At 35.8% G+C, this 21,089-nt stretch overlaps 1 protein-coding gene across 3 annotated transcripts in view; it reads left to right on the top strand.

Annotated features, from left to right (window-relative positions):
• Nucleotides 1-21,089, top strand: part of LOC118189019 (homeobox protein extradenticle-like) — a 675,900-nt gene that overhangs the window by 614,288 nt on the left and 40,523 nt on the right. For all 3 annotated transcript variants that reach the window (XM_085825921.1, XM_085825922.1, XM_085825923.1), the window contains one exon: nucleotides 6,773-6,866. In XM_085825921.1, the coding sequence (XP_085682047.1) occupies nucleotides 6,773-6,866 (94 nt within the window). The remainder of the gene's footprint in view (nucleotides 1-6,772; nucleotides 6,867-21,089) is intronic.

Below are 21,089 nucleotides of genomic sequence, written 5' to 3'. Positions count from 1 at the left end.
TCAAATATTTTGTGATTTTGCTGTTGAATCGAATTTTAAGTGGCGTAAGACTGAGGGAGGGGATTAAAATTTAAAAGCTTTCAAATTTAACATTACGCCCAAAGGGCTTTTTTTTTTTTAACGTTTTGTGTGTTACCTTTATTTATTAAATATCGTATTTTTCGCACTTAAACCATAAAATTCAGTTCAATGGTAATATCGGAAAATAATTTTAATTTCAATTAACATATCTTTAGAATTTCCGATACACAGTCTCGCCTGCTGGAGATAAAAAGGTTTGTTTATTATTATTATTATTATTATTATTTCCGTAGAGTGTTGCCATTGCTCGCTTTTAAATCGTTGATTTCGTTAATCAAAAATTCGTTAAAGTTTTACAAAATATGAAATAGATAATAAAACAAATTCCAAATTTGGGCTTCCAGATGCCCATATTAGGAGAAGGATTACGTTCTTCAAAATTGGATGGCGCTAGCTACCGTTGTTTTATCCCAATGCGAGAAACATACATACATTTACGCAGATTCTTCATTATTTAATTTCTTTAAATATAATACAGGGCTATAATGTTGGGTGGCAACAATTTGAAAAGTGACATTTATAGTGAATAACCGACATTTATAGTGAATCAACGCAAAATGCCAAAACGAACATAATAGTGCTGGGCAAATTACCCCTTTGGATTAAAAATGTGTGCCTACACTTAAGGCTGCATCGGGAATTCGTAACGCATACTGCTGTGCTGCTTTTAAAAGTTTTGTAATTTTGCTGTTGAACTGTAATATAGCGTAAGTGCGAAGAAAATGATGCTTAATAATAAAGCTAAGCCCCCCCCCCACCAAAAAAAGGGTTAGTAGCAACCGACTGGTAAAGTGCTAGTTCAGCGAGAACCCACCTCAACAAAACCCTTTTTTGGGGGAGGGCGTTAAAATCGGAAACATTTCAGACTTTTTATTTATCATTTTCTCCCCCGCCCCTCTATTTTATTTTGCAAGGAATTATCGCCCTCCTGCTTCCTCGTACTCCGGTAATGTAACTCAGTTAACAGGTTGAAGATCGCAGTTCAGATCTCGTGAAGAAACAATTGCTTTTGCGTACTGAAAATGTAATAAAATATTGCAAAATATTTAATCTTCCAAAACCTTTTTGGAAAGGAGAGACTTGTTTTGTTGCCATCGCATATTCTGCCTTACATCTTGAAAAATTATCTTCATGATTCCTTTTAGGACTTTCTCTTGTGAGATAAATAATTGTGATTTAAAAATTAAAATGTCGGTCAGTCCATAAGTTCGTGCGCATTAAGAGTATGCGTGGAATTCACTATGACGCATTTACTAAAACAATGCAATCTTGAACCTGCTGAAACTTGTCATCGTTTAATTAATATATTTCAGTTCATCACCCACTTTCGTAAATATGGAACGCATTTTAGCACCCGCAGAAGATGAATATAGATAATCAGTACAAACGTGCTGTGCTACATTTTTTATTTTCGTGTGGTGAATCTGCCAGGTTTGCAGCGATAAAAATTAATAGTGTACATGGTAAACACACTATAAGTGTGTAAGGACTTTGACTTAATTGTTAAACCAGAAATGGTTTAACAATTTTAAAGAAAGCAGCATGGATGATGAACCCCGTTCAGGACGTTTTGAACTGTTATAACCAAATCAAACGATTCATTCGGAAGTTTATAGTGAACAACTTTGCCGTCTAAAATCAGAATGGATTAAAAAAACGCCCACGATGGGTGAATTTCAAGAAAGTGTTGTTTCATCGTGATAACGCTAGTCCGCATACGGCTCGAACAGCGCTGCAAAAAATGAGTGAATTTAATTGGGAGGTTTTGCCACATCCTGCTTACTCCCCAGATATTGCCCCGAGTGATTTTCACTTATTTCGTACCTTATAAAAGTTTTTACTGGGAAAAAAATTTAATTCTAAACAGGCTGTGCACAATGAACTTTCATGTCTTTTGACATCAAAACCAGAGTCTTTCTACGGCTATGGCATAAAAAAGCTGCCTGTAAGATGGCGAGACATTGTAGATAATGGAGGAAAATATATCATTGATTAAAATGCTAAATTGTGTGTTTTTATATTATTTAAAAATTTACCAAAAAATGCGCAGGAATTTATGGACTGACCCAATATTTTAATATTACTAACGTTTTACTAATTTACGCTATTTAATGCTTCTTAAGTTATAACTAACTACTCGAGTCGGCGATCAAAATTATGAAACTAGGTTTCTGTCTGCTTTGATTTAGGGGGAGGGCGAAGGGTGATGAAGAAATACAAAGAAAAGTGAGGGGGATCTTGCAAGATTTAAGTTTCAATGATAAAATTGGAATCTGCAGAAGCAAACGGAGTTTATTTTTCACGTTTCCGTATCGGCAGAATCATAAGCCTCTGAGCTGGTAAATAAAGGAAAGTTTTCCTTATTAGAGATTAATTTCGAAATCATCTAGTGAGGAATTTATCTGATTATAGTTTTTTTATTTCCAAAATTAAATAAACCGCATTACAAAACGAATCAGCGATGCTGTTCGGAGTGAAAATTCTGGTAACTTTTGAACTTTTCTTTTCGTCAAAATTTCTGATTGATGGTAGGAAAAGGCTGCGGCAAAATCATACTTTTGACCAACTAATCAAAATTTGGTTAATTATAAACTCGAATACTTTAAGGTTGCTGAGAGGATACCAGACTTTTTCAATACATGCATTAATTATTGAAATTGTAATTAGTTCAAAATTCAAAACTTTTGACACTGTGCAAATATTCCTTGTTCAGTAAACAAAGACCAAAGCCTTGCATGGCTATATATGGAATGGCAGTTAATATTAACCTTCACACGAAAAAATGGATGTCCATTGCTTTTACGCAAAATACATGGTAATCAATTCTGAGAAAAGTCTACACTTTACAAAACATTCTTTTATTGACAACTTCCGAATGAGTTGTTATTTAAATTAGTTTTATATTAACATTTGGTGATCAAAATATGTCGTAAATAAGGTAAATTTAGCATTTGGGATTTTTTTGACAAACGGTTTTCAAGCCATACGTCCCAGCCGTAGTTAAAGGTGGACTACATAGGTTCCACCACGTAGCGATCGATTTACTATAAGCACACCTGTTATTCTGGAAAACTTTATTATATGAAATATATTTTATATCGCATGGTACAGGGTTATCCGACATTACACATTGAGTAACTCTATCTGTTCTTTTCTCTATGTTCATTTGTGTACGGCGAACATAACGGCGTCTTGATCTTCCAACTACTGGAAGATGATCCCAAACATTCAAGAGATGCTAAGTAAGTACTTTTTAACCTAGCAGGAATTTTTTAACTTTTAGTGGGGCTTATATGTTCCGTTAAAGTCATATAAGTCAGAGGGTTAAATCGTAAAATTTTTTTAAATTCAAATACGTTGCTGAGTGTGAAGTGTGCAAATTATTGTACGTTCTTATAATGAATATAGGTATATTTTAAAAACCAAATCAACAATGATTTTACACTGCTGTGCAGGTTACGGACCAAAACGGTCTCGAAGATTGAAAATTACCGAAATGCTAGCATAATTTTTAACCTTTGGTTGATGAAATTTAATATCGGACAAAGCATTCGGTTATCGTTTGCGAATGTACGTGAGCTGAAGCCGAATAATAGAGTAAAAGTGGCAAGAATATATACTTATTAAAAAAGCTGTTTGAAAAGCGTGGAATTTATAGAAAAAGACTGAAAGAACTAATCTTTAAGAAACTGGAAAACGCTCTACATAACTGAGTCTTTGCATTCGAAGGAAAAACTACTGACATAACGTCAGTAGATTTGCAGACAGCTTTAATAGGCGTCTGCATAGATTTTATGTATTGTTTATATTTGTTATCTAGTTCGTAAATTACATTCCATCCTTTATTATCTCTCTGTGTGGAAGTATTCGAACGTGACATTTTACAAGACAGTTTGAAGCAAGCCAGCAGGACTTGGATTGCGCTATCTTTCAGGTTAAGCAAAGCAACAGCAGCAACAAAAAACAAACCTTGTTCCAGATAAAAATCTCGGAACATGTCTATTTTCCTTACAAGTAAGAATATCCACGGAGCTTCAGGGTGTGCTGGAAATTTACGTAGTCCATCCGCGACACGTTATTAATATTTATAACCTCTCGAGCGCGATACGAACGACAAACTCATTAAATTATAATGAATCAAGACTCGGGGGAAGCAACCACCGCTCGCCAGAATAAAGAACGTATTTATATGAGCTCGCCGCCCAGTAACCCTCATCGCTGTATGTATGCATGCCTCACCTTTTCGTATTTTGCCGCGAAATCTTATTTACCGTGACGTCATGTCGGTCACGTGACGAACAGCTTCAAGTGAGTGCCTTTGTTTTATGTGCCATTTTGGATGGACTGGCATCGTTGTTGCGTTTTTGTTGTTATTTCTTGTCTCTCCGACACTCGTTGACATGTTTCGTCAACGCGGGCGCAGTCTGAGAAATAATTCATGATTGCATGATCATTGCTTATCGATAGCCAGAAGTATGAAATTTGTATCGATATTTAGCTTTACATTTAAATAAGAGGCCTCAAGTGGGCTGGTAGTGTTATTTATATGAACAACAGTAACACATTAAAAATTTTTTTTTCGGCTAGACCAGGTAACACAAGGGGAAAGGCTAGACTTCGATGGATAGATGCTGTAGAGGAAGATTGTTTAGCCCTTAGAACTAAGAATTGGAGCAGTTTGGCTGCTGTAGAGGTGAGCAAGGCCTTCTGAACTAGGCCATTCTGTTCAGAAGGCCTTGCTATAGAATTAGGCCGCCAAGGCCTTCTGTTCAGAAGGCGGCCTTGCTATAGAACTAGGCCAACAAGGTTGTCATTGCAATGAAAACTTCTCTTATTTCATCTTCATTTATTAGCGATGGTAAATTTTCATACAATTACCGATGGTTCCATCTGATTATGGTCCTTTGTAAAGATTGATTGTTGTCCTTTGTAAAGATTGATTGTTGTCCTTTGTAAAGATTGATTGATTGGAGCAGTTTAACTACTATAGAGCAAGCCCTTCTGAACTAGGCCAGAAAGCTTTGCTATAGAACTATTCTGTTCAGAAGGCCTTGCTATAGAACTAGACCAACAAGGCCAAGGCGTACCCCGGACTGTCGCTCAATGGAATGATGATGATGATACCTTCCCTTATTTTTCTCTATATTGCGACAGTAGTGTTATTTGTATGAACAACAGTAACACATTAAACAATTTTTTTTCGGCTAGACCAGGTAACACAAAGGGAAAGGCTAGACTTCGATGGATAGATGCTGTAGAGGAAGATTGTTTAGCCCTTAGAACTAAGAATTGGAACAGTTTGGCTGCTGTAGAGGTGAGCAAGGCCTTCTGAACTAGGCCATTCTGTTCAGAAGGCCTTGCTATAGAATTAGGCCGCCAAGGCCTTCTGTTCAGAAGGCGGCCTTGCTATAGAACTAGGCCAACAAGGTTGTCATTGCAATGAAAACTTCTCTTATTTCATCTTCATTTATTAGCGATGGTAAATTTTCATACAATTACCGATGGTTCCATCTGATTATGGTCCTTTGTAAAGATTGATTGTTGTCCTTTGTAAAGATTGATTGATTGGAGCAGTTTAACTACTATAGAGCAAGCCCTTCTGAACTAGGCCAGAAAGCTTTGCTATAGAACTATTCTGTTCAGAAGGCCTTGCTATAGAACTAGACCAACAAGGCCAAGGCGTACCCCGGACTGTCACTCAATGGAATGATGATGATGATACCTTCCCTTATTTTTCTCTATATTGCGACAGTAACTCACCATAAATGGGCGGGCGCGCACTCCTGCAGGTCAACCAGTATTCGCCAGCGCAAGAATTCTTTGGAGCATCTCGATGGAAATCAGATTTTAATGTTCAGAATAGTGCCAGCACCTTTCTGCCGAACCGCCCTGTTCGGTGTAGTCGTTAGGGGTGCGGGCTACCATATTGTTGTGCTCGGATTGTAACAGGAGAAGTTGTCCGTTCCCCGTCTTGCGGTCAATGCCGAGTCGAATCGTTTGCATCGTGAAACAAGTTCCTTTCTATGCATTCTCGAAGACCTTCAACCATTTCCGACTAGTGCGCCATTCCCGACCATTGGAACCTTGTAAAAGAAATTTTTACGTAGATGCCAGCATCCTGTTGAATTACTTTTATGCGAGTAGAGTTCTAATTTACTATTTGAATTAATAAGGCGAATGAAAAAGACAAAGATGCCGACACATGTTTTGAGGTTGCTTTTTTTCAAGTTGTGAGGTGATTTTCATAAAGGTATCCGCATCTGTCTACACAAGGGTGTACAACCGAGCACCTAAAGACAGTACCATCTATGGTGGAACCTGTAACTACATTTTAGGAAATCCCGATACAGTTTGAAACAGAATAGCTTGATTTAAAAAAAAAAAAAAAAAAAAAAAAAAAACCAGTAATTTTAAACGATTTTTGGTTTTTAATGTTAAAAGTCTCGAAAGGAAAGGTTTCCAAATATCTTTGGCAGAAGAGTAAATGTATAAGTTAAAGAAAATATGCCGTATTTCAGGCTTACATCTTATAATCTTAAAAAAAAAAAAAAAAAAAAAAAAACTGTATCAAAAACATTCTTTTCACTCCGCAGTTAAAATATGCTTTATTTAAAAACAATAATTTTAAATAAATGTTTGATTTCAAGATACAACTCAATTTAACATGGAAACGCTTTTATCTAATTATTAGGTATCTAATTGGTTTGGCAACAAGAGGATACGATATAAAAAAAATATAGGCAAAGCTCAAGAAGAAGCCAACCTCTACGCTGCAAAAAAAGCAGGTAAGCTGTTTTCTTCATATCCTCCGTTTTTATGTGATAAAATGGATCAGTGAATCCTTAAATCAAGAATGACTGCCGTGTGTCTGAATGATATTTCATTTATGTAATTTTTATCATATTGTCATATTTATGTCTTTGTAGCCGTAATTTGTATTCATGATTATTGTTTATATTTCCACTGGTTTGCTTCGTGATTTACTTGCTTTGTTCAATTTCATGTCTGTTGAAGAAATGATTGCCTGTAAATATTACGAATGCATGTATGTACAAAGGTCCTTGATAGCTTGGTGCAAATATTTGCAAATCGAGAAGTCCTGTTGTTGATGCTGGACCTGAATGGGATCAATTGAATGTTCATAGTGGTTTATTCGAAATGTCCTCCACAAGGATCGCGGATCTTGGCACGATTGTCCAAAGCAATACCTAACATGAAGATCATTCCGCCGTGCTGATATATCAGAGAAACCAACTAAAACCTGTGGGGAGTAATGAGTAGAACTCCCGCAATTTTTGTTAAGATAAGTATGAAGTTGGGAAGTGGGCAGCGCTGCGACGATCTGAAAGCATTCTCCTTCTTTTTTCCCGCTGGTTCCAAATTATTAAAATGAGCGCACGTGTCTGCTTTTCTGGATCTGTATTTGCTCGTTGATACAGTTCTCACTTGCTTTCATCGTTCTTCAGTAACTGCATCACCCCCTTGTGGATTTTAGAATTACTCATTCATAACGTATCAGGTGAGAGCTGATTTCGAACCCAGTCGAAGCAAAATAAAAACCCATTTTAACTGGCAAGTGTGCGCGGAAAGGGAGAGAGAGAAAGAGATAAAGAAAAAGAAAGTCAAAGGGAGTGACCCTCAATCGCGCTGGCCCGTCGTTTTCATCAGTATAATGGGTTCTGTTCTGCAGATAGCTTTGAATTGTGGGGGGCTCTTTCTGCTTGATTGCAGAGCCCTGAGCCATAGGCGTCGCCTCCACCAGCGCCGATAATGACGTATGCCATGTCGGGGGGGTCCGTCCCACACTTCGCACGAGCGCAGTTTTAGGCCTAATCCGGAAGCAAGGAATCCGCTCGATGGAGGATAACAAGGATCTGTGATTTGCGATTCTCCCGTATCGTCATACATCAGGATCAATGACGGACGTATACGGAAATTATTCTTCGAAAGAATGTATATTTTGGGGAGGAAAATTCCCTCGGCTAAGCAGTTAAATATTCCCCTCGTATCCTGCGCATAAAATCACCAAACTGTATAAAACCACTTTTTTTTTTCATTTTTGTTAAGATATTTATCCATTGACATGCTTTTATAGAAATATGTATTTGTACATAATGACTGTAAAGTGGAGAAGCGAATTAAAATAATATATTGAAGTGAGCAGTTTGTTTTTGAGGAGACATATGTTCTCTGCATGAAAATACCTAAGCCATAACATATGTTATTATATTACATTTCTAGAAAATCTATATCGACTGAAGTGCTTTTTTCAAAAACCTCCAAGTATCCTTATATAATTAAACTTCGAGGAATGAAGAAGTGCCAGAAATTAATTTGAGCATTTCTTGGAATTCTCTCCTTCTCATTGAACCCTAAGTAAAAGCTGGATAGTTAGACATGACTATAACAGTGTAAACATTTTTATTTGCTATATATATTTAAAAAAAATAATGGCAACAGATTTTGGGATAATTTGGAAAGGTCCTCATCCAGTATACGTCTAATAACTGGATCCTTGTATTTTGATTTGCCCAAAAAAATGTGCACACGATATTGTGGGCTCAGCCCAAAGTAGGAGGGATAGGTTAATTAATGAATGATAAAATTTTCAGGGTTTGTCAGGTTCCTCCTTCTTTCTATTCAGAACTGTCAAGTCCATAAAAACAAGAAATTTTCGTAAGAAGTGTAGAGACATTAGGTATTTTTTGGATGCAAGAGTCACAGAAAAATAAGCAAAGCCTTCGCCGGGAATCGAACCACGGACCTGTGGAATACGCGCCCAGCATGCATACCACTACACCACGAAGGCACGCTAAGAAGGCGGGAGAAGACAAGATTCAAAGAACTGGGAGTGAAAATAAGCAGAAAAAAGCTGTGGAACGGCCTTCGATTTTTCTATGTCTGCCGTACAGTTTCTAAATAATTTGTAATATCTGATCTTATGTACAATGTTTAGGATAATTTACTATTAATAAATGTTTGCTTTAATTTTATTATCAATGTGGTGATTAAACCTCGTGGTTCAGCATATTGTTTTTTTTTTTTCGTTAAAAGTCAGCATTTGAGAAAAACAGGTGAAAGTGAGCTGTGAATTAAGAAAACTGTAATTACGTTCAGTAAAAGGATTTTATTACTTGAAGTGTATCTTTAGTTCCTTTTGAAGATAAATTGTGGACCCAGTATTGTGAATATCTGATATTTAATTAAAAACAACAAATTATAGTGTGATTTGTGTGAAGTTAGGAACATTTTTGCAGAAATGAGTTATTTTAATAGTTATGTGCCTTTTTCTGCCTATATATTAGCAAAACACAAGGAAGAATTGGCAGCATGATTGTAGATTTAGTGTTAACCAGGATGCAGCAGAGGCGGTCTATCATATTACACTTCATACAGCTGTGCATCATTACATATTAGACGCCTCCCATTCGGGATAGTGGTTAGTTACGCTGACTGCCATACCGAAAGGCCTTGGGTTCAAATCTCGGAAAAGGCAGGGATGTTTGTAAGTGTATATTGTCTGTGCAGTATGGGGACACTCTAAATATGTGGCGAGCCGAAGTTCCTCTCGAGAGGTTGGTGGTAGGGAAAGAGGGGTGGGAAGCCATCAGACCCATCCAAGGTGCTTATCATCAAAATTGGAGATGGGTCACAGCAAAGTCAACTTGTCACCTGTATGATGCTGAAGTCTCTTGCCAACGACGGGCACAATCTTGCACTCCTTGCCACGATGAATTTCGTGAGCTTCTGCTAATGTTATTTTCAGATAAGTGAGATAAGTTACAACAACAGCATGTTAAACTTGCGAGTTCTCCATTGTGTTCTGTTTGTGACTCTAGACAATTCCACAGACATAGAACATTGAAACACATGCTCTGAACTGAATAGTTTTAATTCTGTCACCCAGAATTACTGGAAAACAAGACGGCGTGTAATAAAACTGAAATGGAATATATCATGTAAAAAACTAGCAGAAAACTCACTGCTTTCATGACTCCATTTAAAATTGAATTTTATGAATAAATTCAATAAAACTGCACATTATAATCAATATACTCGTAAAATCGCATATATGTAATTTTCATGCGTGATTTTATTTTATTACAAAAACTAGCTCCATTTCTTCAATAAAGTTAAAAAAAAATATCCTTCGTCCCGAATTCAGTTTTTTTTTTTTTTTTTAAACAAAATATACTCTTACGAAATGTACGGTATTCGCATAAAAAAAAAAAAAAAAAAAAAAAAAAAAAAAGAGAGAGAGTTCAAGTATTTTACGTCCTGGCAGAACGGAAAGATTGCCAACTGAGGGAAGTATTTGTTCCAAACTCCATGTGCTAGCGATCTCGTGCAATAAGTGCATAGATATGTCTTGAATAATTCGGTCTTTCCTTTTATAAATAAATACATAAACTTTCACTTAGGATGAAATTTATAACTTTTTTTCACGTTTAGTTTTGCCATTTCGAAAAGCTCAACAATATTTTATGTCTAAAATTTCTGGTGGGTTTATTCTTAAACTAGTAAACCTGTTGTAAGTAAAATTGTTTCAGGTGTTAAATTGGAAGCTGCATGCCAAGATCAGATTTCAGATTCTAATTGTACGATTTTCGTATTTTTAATTGTTTTATTTTTTCGGAAATATTTGATGAATTTTTCGTAGTTTTTGAAATGTTACGCAGTATTCTAACGTTTTCAGATCACAGCTCTTTTTTTTTTTTTTTTTTTTTTAAATCTTTTATCTAAATGTACATTTACTTAAGTTATTATTCCAATTAAATAAATTGATTTTAAAAATATTTCCGGTTATACTGAAATAAAAAAATATGTGGTGTGATGCCATGAAAATCACGTAAATTAAAAATTAACTGTTAAACTGCCGAATAACAAGTTTTAAATTACAGAATTACTGAATTTGTGAATGATGTCGTCAGTAACTCTAGTGGGAAGACATTTCTCGAAAATTAAAGGGGGGCAAATAGACTGTTCTACAATTAAAAAAGTAGTCTTAGGCTATAAATAAATAACTGAAACGCGCTGGACACTTAAAATATTTTTAGTATCTAAAATACAAATAAACATTACGGAATCTGATTGGCGGAACGGATCTAATAAATGCGCCAGGCAATAAAGGCTTGGCCCCTTTAAACCAACCCACTATGAAATCTGATTGTATAGTAAGCTGAAATTCCCTGCACCCCTATTTCTGTCTCGTCGCAATTTGATTGGCCGAAGGCGAAGTATCACTGTAATTTCCAACGTCATAATAGGAGACCAAATATGATTGGTCCGAAACGCTGCGATTCCCAAGTGTGTGTAAAATAGCTCGGAAATGGGAAAAAGGGTATAAATGTTTTTTTTTTTTTTTTCATCCCCCGACCTCAACTCCTTTGCATTGCAGTATATATGAGAAGGGGGATCAGTGATCTCCCCCCCTTTTCCATATACTTCAGTGCAGTTTTTGCCTTTCTTAGATTCGAGTGTACCTTATTATTTGAGCGGGAGGGAGAGAGGTCGCTGTTGTTTCTCTCTCTCTTTTTTTTTAACTTATCTGTAATAATTCGAAAACGAATCAAGTGTGGTTTGTCTGGAGCTTAAAAATATGGGACTGTAATTTTTATAGGAATTCGTCGTTTAAAGAAACAAGGTTACCGTGCGTTTATTCTGTAGTAAGCACATGTAATGATTAGGTTAATATTTTTATAGTGGAACATTCCCCCCCGAACTTTTGGGAAATTTTTTGGGATTTCTCAAATTTCAAATTTTTCCGTGACCGTCATGTATATCGGCCAGTTTCAGATTCGTTGCCCCCATTATTATTATTACTAGTTCCCTATTTCTATTAAAATTTATGTACAAAATTGGGGGGCAATTCAACACCAAAAATCTAACCCAACAACAAGGGGCGTTCGCAGCAAGGAACAAATGGGAACTAAATTTTGACTCTATTCCAGGAGGAACACTTACCCCTTTTGGACAGCGTATAGCTGACAGTACAATTTTTCCCAGTTCCACCCCAATTTAGAGAGAGAGCACCCCGGGAGGATGGGTCCGAGTGTCTCTCATCTCCCTTTTCCTACCACCAAATCACACGATAGGACTTTCGCAAAGACACTATACATTTGAAAACAGCCATGCTTTCTCCGGATTCGAACCCGTGCCCTTCGGTACGCTAGTCAGAGTTTACTAACTGCCATCTAGTTTGAGCGACTTGATTTTTAGGGATAAAATGGTAATAGATCGTTTTTTGGTTGATTAATTGACGGAACATCGCAATCGTTATTTTTAAGTAGAATATTGATATTTTTTGACGTTTTAATTAATTAATTAATTAAATTGCTATTAAGAATGTTTTTAGTGGAATCTGTAATCGTTTTCAGTACACCAAGTTTCCCGAAAATAATAAACTAGTTATAACCATAATGGAGAGATTAGCTTTCTAATTTCAAAATGTGGAAATTTTCTTGTTTTAGCTATAAACTTTGGACATTCGTAGAAATTAAAAGTATATACGTTAGTTAGTTTAGAATTTATTGAAATTGTGCAATAAAAATTTCTGTAAAAAGTAATTACTTTTATTTTATTTCCATGCAAAGATATTTTGGAAAATGTAAGTAACTAATAATACTGGATTTCGTGGCAGTTTATTGCTTACAATCTAATTCCCCCGACCTCAAGTACAGGAACATTATTTCAGTTTGAAAGATATGTTAGAAATGTCAACTAGTTAGCAACAATTAAGCGATTGCGAGTATCATCCATTTCATTTTTTCTTTCTTCAATCGCAGGAAAAACTGTTCTGACGGTTTGACGCACATTATTTTATATAGTGAGAATAGTTTTTCTTATTTTAAATAAATTATTAAATAGATGAAATTAGTATATATGGCCAGAAATTATGTTATTTATGAAATAAAAAAAATTCTGCGTTGCAAAACACTTTTGCATTTAATAATATGCTAAATAATGCAAAAAGAAAACTATAAGAAGTCAGCTGCAAGGAATGATTTTATCTGTGTTTTATAGCATCGTCAGATGAAAGAAAATGATTAAAGAGTAGAACAACGTCTTTAATATTCTAAAGCACACTTTTAGAATTCAGATATCATGGTCGCTAACTAAGTCATTAAATTTTCTTCGTCTTTTAAGTCGTATTGTTGGCTGACGGCTTTACTTTAAAACTTTCTTTACGATAGCTGATTAAATAAATGGCTGCATTCAAATGGTTAAGCGGTTTATTGCCTCTGAATATGTTTAATGTGTTCATCAGCGTAACGAAATGTCATCATGTTGCCAAGAATTACAATCGCAGTTCTAATCGAAAGTTAAAAAGAGTCAGATAAAAAAGTTAAAAAGATAGTTAAAAAGATTCAGTATCTATTATTTCCCGCGGTAGTTTTTCGTCGCTAAATTTTATTAAAAAATATTTAATTTTAAAATTATTTTCAATACAGATTTTCAACTACCGATTTTATTTTAGCTTTTGGACTAAAAACAAACATTAAGGACTTTAGTCCCAAATGAAATATTAGTTTGGAAACGACGTTTTGTTTCGAGACAGTTAAATACGTTGTATCCCTTTTCAAATTGTTGCCACCGCATATTATCGCCCTGTTATTTAAAGAAATTTAATAATAAAAAATCTCCATGAACTTATGTATGTTTCTCGCATTGCGAAAAAACAACAGTACCTAGATCCATCTAATTTTGGATAACTTAGTCCTTCACCCGAATATAAGCAACAAGAAACACGACTTTTGAATTTCGAATTTATTTTATTATCTATTTCGCATTTTGTAAAACTTTAGTAAATTTTTGATTATCAAACTCAACGATTTTAAAGCGAGCAGTGGCAACGCTGCACGGAATAAAACAGTTTTATCTCCAGCGCGCGAGATTGCCTATCGGAAATTCTAAAGATATGCTCATTTTAAATATTTTATGATTTTGCTGCCGAATTGAATTTTATGTGGCGTAAGCGTTAAAAACGGGATATTTAATAAATAAAGTAAACACACAAACTGTTAATAATAAAAAGGCAAAATAAAAATTAAAAAAAAAAGTTTTGTAAAAGCATCTTAGTAAGGAAACTGAACATTTATATGATGAACTGAGAAGACTTTGGGGGGGGGGGGTAAAAAGCAAGAAAATCTGAAAGGTTTCAGATTTTAAATTACGTCCAAAGGAGCGTTTTGTTAACATTTTGTGTTTTACCTTTATTTATTAAATGCCATGTTCTTCGCACTAAAACCATAAAATTCTGTTCAAGAGCAATGTCGCTATATAATTTTAAATTGAGCAAATCTTTAGAATTTCCGATACAGTCTCGCACGCTGGAAATAAAAAAGTTTTTTCTGTACAACGTTGCCATAGCTCGCTTTGAAATCCTTGAGTGTGCTAATCAAAAATTCGTTAAAGTTTTACAAGATATGAAATCGATAATAAAACAAATTTCGGCTACCAGATGCTCATATTCGCAGTAGAATTGTGTCATTCAAAATTGGATGGCTCTAGGTACCGTTGTTTGATCACAATGCGAGAAACATACATACATTTGTGCAGATTCTTCATTATTTAATTTCTTCAAATATAATACAGGGCGAGAATATTGGGTGGCAACAGTTTGAAAAATGAAAGGGACATTCAGAGTGATTCGTCGCAAAACGAAAACAATAGTCCCTCAGGGACAAATCCCCTTTGGACTAAAAAGGAAAACTTATGAGTTGGGAATTTTTAAACGTATACTGCTTTTCAAACATTTGTAATTTTGCTGTTGAATTTTATCGTAAGTGTGAAGAAAGCTAAAAAGATTTAAAAACAAACAAACAAACTTGTATTAGGGCGTGTAACAGAAGACCTGGTAACCTGTAAGCACAGTGAGAGTGTAAAAAACCTTACCAAATCCTTTTGGGTGACCGTTAAAATCTGAAACCTTTCAGAATATTTTTCTTTAATTATTATTTTATATTCTGTGGCTATCGTTAGGAACTACGAACTTATGAATTATCATTAAATTGCACTGGTAATTAAAACTGTTATTTTCTCCGTAGTGATTCATCTTCCGCTAATTTTATGTAACGGGTACTTACTGTGCATGATGGTAAGGGTTTGTTCCACGAGTAAAGTCGCTAATGGCTACTTGAGTGATGGTGCAAACTTGATCATCTTGGCGATGATTTTTCGCCACATTGGCGACTTGGTGTCATTGTAGCAGCCCTGAGTGCGATCCGCCACTAAGCATCTACGGAATTTAATATTAGTGGCTGGTTGCTCAGGATAAGCAAGAAGCTGTAGCGAGGGAGCTTAGCAGCATTCTTTTGTTTTTATTACCTTGCTCCTCTCTGTTACCCTTACCCCTACCCCTACCTCTTGGTGCTCTGCTATAGCGTCTCATTTGAAGAGAAGGACCTGATGGGGGGGGGGATAAGTTGGGAAATTTTCGCGCGCATTCCTCGCAAGTTCTGGTGCTGATGCTACTGCCGTTGCATATCGTTGCCTTGCTGTTGAGAAAAGTTTTGCTTTTTCCTGGGCTTTTTTCCATTTTCTTTTTAAGTCTCTTGAATGCTTTCTCGCTAATTATATCGAGAGTGTACCCTTCTTTCCTTCCCTTTTCGATGTGCCTGCTGTATCGTCTGCTTCTTCCCTCTCCCCTTCCTTTTTACCTTTTGCATTATTGGTCGCGAAATTTTTCGCGCGTTTTCCAGGGAAAAAGTTCTGTTTTGTGGAATGTTTGGCGACTGTTTTCGCGCGGATTTTTGAGGAGGAAGAAGGGTTCTTTTTTGATTTTCCCGTTTTGGTTCCCCTTCACGCACACATGCTTTTCATTTTCCATCGATATGATGAAATATTTGAAGATATTATTTGTATGTTCTCTCCTTTTCGAATGAAGTAGGGAAAGAAAGAAAAAGGGGGGTGGGAATAATAGAAAGTAATTAATTCGTTTCTGTTATCTTTAGTAAGACGAAAGAATGGAGGCTAATTTAGTTTTGTTGAGATTCTTGCTCACTGAAACGAAGAACAGTTTTCTCGGCTGTTACGTACTGCGTGCAAAATATACGTATATTTACTTAATATATGAATTCACTTCCGAACGCCAACATTTTACATTATTCAACCATTTCTCTAAAATTGTCGTTTGCTGGCTTAATTCAGACTTAAATCGTAAATTAAATCCTGAAACTTTTCTCAAGGCACTGAATTTATTTCACAAATTCACCAGTCATCAAATTTATTTCAACGTTATGCCCTTCCCAAGAAAGAATGAGTCAACAGCATTGCATTTAGTGATAAATTTATAGACAAACATGAATTTATCGAATCAGTTTTTTAAGACAAATGTATTTATGTAATTCCTTGCGAAAGGCTTGAAAATGATTAGTATATGGCTAAAGCTATAGTACGATTTATAAATACTTTTAAAATAAAGTTGTTAATGCAAATATTTATGAATATTGCCAGTAAGATAAATTTATGTCATTTAACTGTATCGAGAGGAAAAAAATAGAAATATAATATAGAAAACAAAACTATTATGGCAGCACTTCTAGTGCAGTAGATCTGAGCTCCAAGAGCAGATTTTATACTTAGCTGGTTAATAAATGTCATTAGAAACATGTTATTAATTTGATAATGTTGGAAGTGTTCATAATTATCAGTAATCGGTAATGGCCGAGGTGGTAAAACCGCTGAACCCTGATAGTTCGACCCGAGTTCGTATCTTGGCGAAAAAATCTGCCTTTATATAATTTTCTGCGTTTTAAACACGAGGAAGTTTCCCTTAAAAATGCCTTCCATGAAAGCATCGCTACCTTGGAAAACAGCCGTTGTATGAGCTTCTTTAATTAAAGCCAGTATTAGTTATAAGTTAAATATCTTGCGAATATTTATGTTATTAATCAGTGCGTTAAATGATTTTAAATCGCATCGTCTGTTACGTAATTATAGTCGGAAAGCTGAAAATCTTATGTTCCGTGCAATGGCAACATTTAAGCTAAGTGATAAGTGAGTGGTTTTGAAAAGATTAATTCTAGCGTAAGAATTATTAAGCACATATACGTAATTTTTTTAACTGAACAGTTTTGCGTTATTTTAATGTGAAAAATAAATTAGTTTTTATACCAAAGAGGATGGCAATGGCTCACAAAACTGGCAGGCTGTGCGGCTGATTGATGTAAAAAGTCATTAGACTAGATTGGAGGTGTTTGCACTGTTAAAAAATAATAAAGAACTGAGATGAGTTTAACATCAAACCATCTTATATTGCTGATGTATATATGCTTCTAATAGGCCATGTTAGTTACTTTATTGTTCATTATTCTTATAAAAAGTTGGTGTGTATGAATTTAAAATGTACGCGTGAATTTGTCAAGTTAAGTTTTTCAGAAATATTTTTTTAATACTTTAAATAATCGATTGAACGATATTTTAATAGCTTTTGTCTCATCAGGCATTCTTTTAAAAACTACAAAATTGATCGAAAATTAATATTTATTATGAACGAATTTGTTTTCTACGAAAGAAAGTGCTTGATTTATTTTCGGTATTTTTTTATAATAAGTTCATCTGTAAAGCAAAACATTCATTCATACATTATCTTGCTCTAATTTGAGTCATACTTTGATGTTCAAAACTAAGTCATGCTTAGGAAAGAAAATATTGCTTGGGAAAAAAAAAAAGAGAAAGAAATGTTCCATAATTTTGAATAAATAGAGCAAAACAACTGGATGAAGACAAATTATGCTATTTAAATGCTGCTAAGTTTCATACCAATAGAGCAAAATGTGTAGATGATTACGAAAACATGAAATCATGGTATCTCCATTTAGACAGATATTGCTAGTATGATTGTGATCACCACGAACTTACATGTATGTACCATGACGTCCTTTCATGGGATTCATTGAAGTGAGAATTAAATCTTATAGAAGTAACATCCATTTTTCTTTCACAAGTACAGGTAGAATTGGGGTAGAGTATTGGTTGTACACGTTAGTCCCACCCCAGTTTTGATGGCAGACACCCCAGGAGACTGTCCACCACCAATTCACTCGAGAGTAGCCCCATGCCATACAGACACTTTACTCTTAAACACTCATGCTGTCTCTGGGATTCCCAAGCATATAGCACCTATGGGTTTCTCAACCCCAACCACTACAACTATTTTGGCAGCACTTCTAGTGCAGTAGATCTGAGCTCCAAGAGCAGACTGCTGTTACTGCACATGGATATTCTAATCATCTTAGACATGATCAGTAAGCAAGTTTGGCAAGTATGCTGTCTGTTCATTTGAACTACGCCCACATCGTAAGGGCATTCATCTGCTGCATAGTCTGACTGAAATACGGCATTATTGACCGTTTGGCGAAACTTTGGACATAGAGCAGCCTCCCTGAAAAGCTCTATTTGAAGATGTAGGACGTTTTACGCTCAGACTGATCCTAGAACCTCTGTATACATTAGTGTGGACCTTCATTGTAACTTCGTGTATCGTTCTGGCAAACAGAAGGAACACCACGGAAGGCAGACAAACCACCACACCACCGTGGAAAATGAGTCTCTGATGAACATTCGACGGAAAGCTACGTATTGCCGGTATTGAAAGTTGTTGGAAATCAATATCTAAAATCAGTTTTGAATTCATCATTAAAAGAACTTTCCTGTAATCGTTTGTCCTCCATTGGTAATGTAGGCGACCCCAATCGGAAACACTTCTTTCAGACAGAGAAAGAGTGCTAGCGCAACGCTTAGGTCGCACTGTATGAAATCTACATTACGCGACTCTTAGTATATAGTGGAACAAGCTTGTTTACAGGTTTGCTATTTGGTGTTTTCCAATCCCCTTCTGGGGGTTGGCTGAAAGGCAACTCTTGGCGTTTTGGCTAAGACCTGTACTTAGACAGACTCGGCTCCTGGGCTACATAACTAGTCTTTCCAGTGACTAGAACCATCGATTTTTCGGTGTCAGGTTCAGGCTTGTCAAGGACCGTACTGGTACTGTGTTGTCTGCCATTTCGTTGTGGAGACACTATATGGTGAGATATTGAAAGGTTGTCCTCTGGAGTTTGGCTCCCCTTGGTCAGCACAGGGAAACAGACTACGACTTAGACTTGTACCTCGTTCTCCTTTTGGGTGACTGGTTGGGGCCCGATTGCCACTGACTTGTGATGCAATACTTTGGCTGTATTTAAATTTGTCCCCCGGGGTTGACCAGTTCACAAGGAGAAGGCGTAATAACCCTGTTAAGGGCTTGAAAAAGGCCGAGGTCTGAGGATCTTCCTTTTTGGTGTATTGTGCTACTATTGGTGTTTTTCAGTGGGGTCAGTGTGAGTTCCCTTGTGATTATAGGCGATTTTTTTTCAATGCAGAACACAGATAACGGTACAAATAGTAGCTGCTGTATGAATAACGAGAACTATTGGTAAGAAATCATGTCTGTGTTCTTGAGGTAAAGTTTAGTGAAATATTTAAATTTCTGGAGGCATTTGAGCTCCACTGACCAATTTTTAATCTGCCACCTTCTTGCCCCTGTGATATTCGTCTAAATTATGTCTTTAAGATATATTACATCCTTTTCATATAGCTGTTATGTACTTTGTTGTAGATGACTGTGATATTCCTAAATGCTTACTAGCTTATATGAAGCAAAAATCCAGAATCGTAATCCACCTTTCATATCTTATTCGCTTCCACAAAACTTATTTGCATATTCTGAGCTTCAGTGTGTGCACAAGTACATGTTTTTCGCCTTTGTTTGATTCGAATTAGCGTACATACATGAACTGAAACCTCCTGAAGGATATTTACGGTTCTAGTCAATTTCTAGGCATCGTATTCGTACCACTGCCTGCAGACCTTAAGCAAATGGAGTCTTTGAACGGTTCCATCGCCAGCTGAAAAACAGCATAGAAGCGCAAGAAAAACTAGACAGAATCCTTACCTCTTATACTCTTTGGTATTCGATCTTCCGTCAAAGACGACATTCAAACAATTTGTTCTGAGTTAGTCTATGGTACTACCTTAAGGATGCTTTCGGATATCTTCTGCTCAGATCAGCTTTCCCCGCCATCCCCGACTATGTCAATCGTTTACGATCTGTAATGCAAACTCTGATTCCCATTGCAACATCAAAACACTGTTCAGAACCTGTCCACATTCATCCATCCTTAAAAACGTGTTCTCATATTTATTTCAGAATATTAAAAGATAATCGTTTTTAAATTCTAGTTTTAACAATATTGGTCAATTTCTAAGTTGGTGGACGCTATAAGAAGCTTCGATGAATTTTCCATACAAAGTTTAGTCATTAACTCCATGTTAAGAACTATTTCGCAAATTATTTTTTAATTTTGCAAAACAGTATATTTTATATGAGATACCAAAAAAGGAAACGTTGATTATCGTATGTCGGTTGTGAATGTCTTCTTAAACCTTGTTGAATCCTGTATGCTAATGATAGCGTTCAGACATATTCAAACTTTCAAATTAGTGTCTTCACTTATTCTGATTTGCAAGCATTCAGATTGAATCTCCTCGCCTCCAAAATCACCTTTTCGACAAAGGAGCTAATAGAATTTCGCAGCTAAACCTACGAATTTCATTTGAATAATAATTTATCTATCAACGGGCCGCGCCTCTTTCGTTTTTCTTGTTTAAAAAAAAGATAAGGAAAAATGGCAACAAAAGGTTTCCCACCAAAGAAATTTTCCCGCGTTTGAAGACAGATGACGCAGCTGCATAAATTTGGCAAATCTCTTTTAATTCATACCAAAGAAAAAAAATAAAGAATTAAAAAAAAAGGGGGGGGGTACGGCTCTTTTGGGAAGGTTTTGTATGAAACTCCGCAACAATTGCTGGCAAATTGCTTTGAGTTTCAAACATTGCAAAAATTAGAGGGTGGAAAGGGGGAAAAAAGTGGGTGGAGGAATTTGATTCCAGGGAGCAAATCTCGAGTTGACATTTATTAACCTTTAGAAATTTCAAGCTATGAAAAGAAATTTAAAGAAATTCGTCTT

This window comes from Stegodyphus dumicola, chromosome 10, assembly GCF_044657685.1.
Source record: "Stegodyphus dumicola isolate Sdum_Otavi_A_Nest chromosome 10, ASM4465768v1".
In the NCBI taxonomy this organism is placed as follows: Eukaryota; Metazoa; Arthropoda; class Arachnida; order Araneae; family Eresidae; genus Stegodyphus; species Stegodyphus dumicola.
This window is presented reverse-complemented; position numbering and strand designations above follow the sequence as displayed.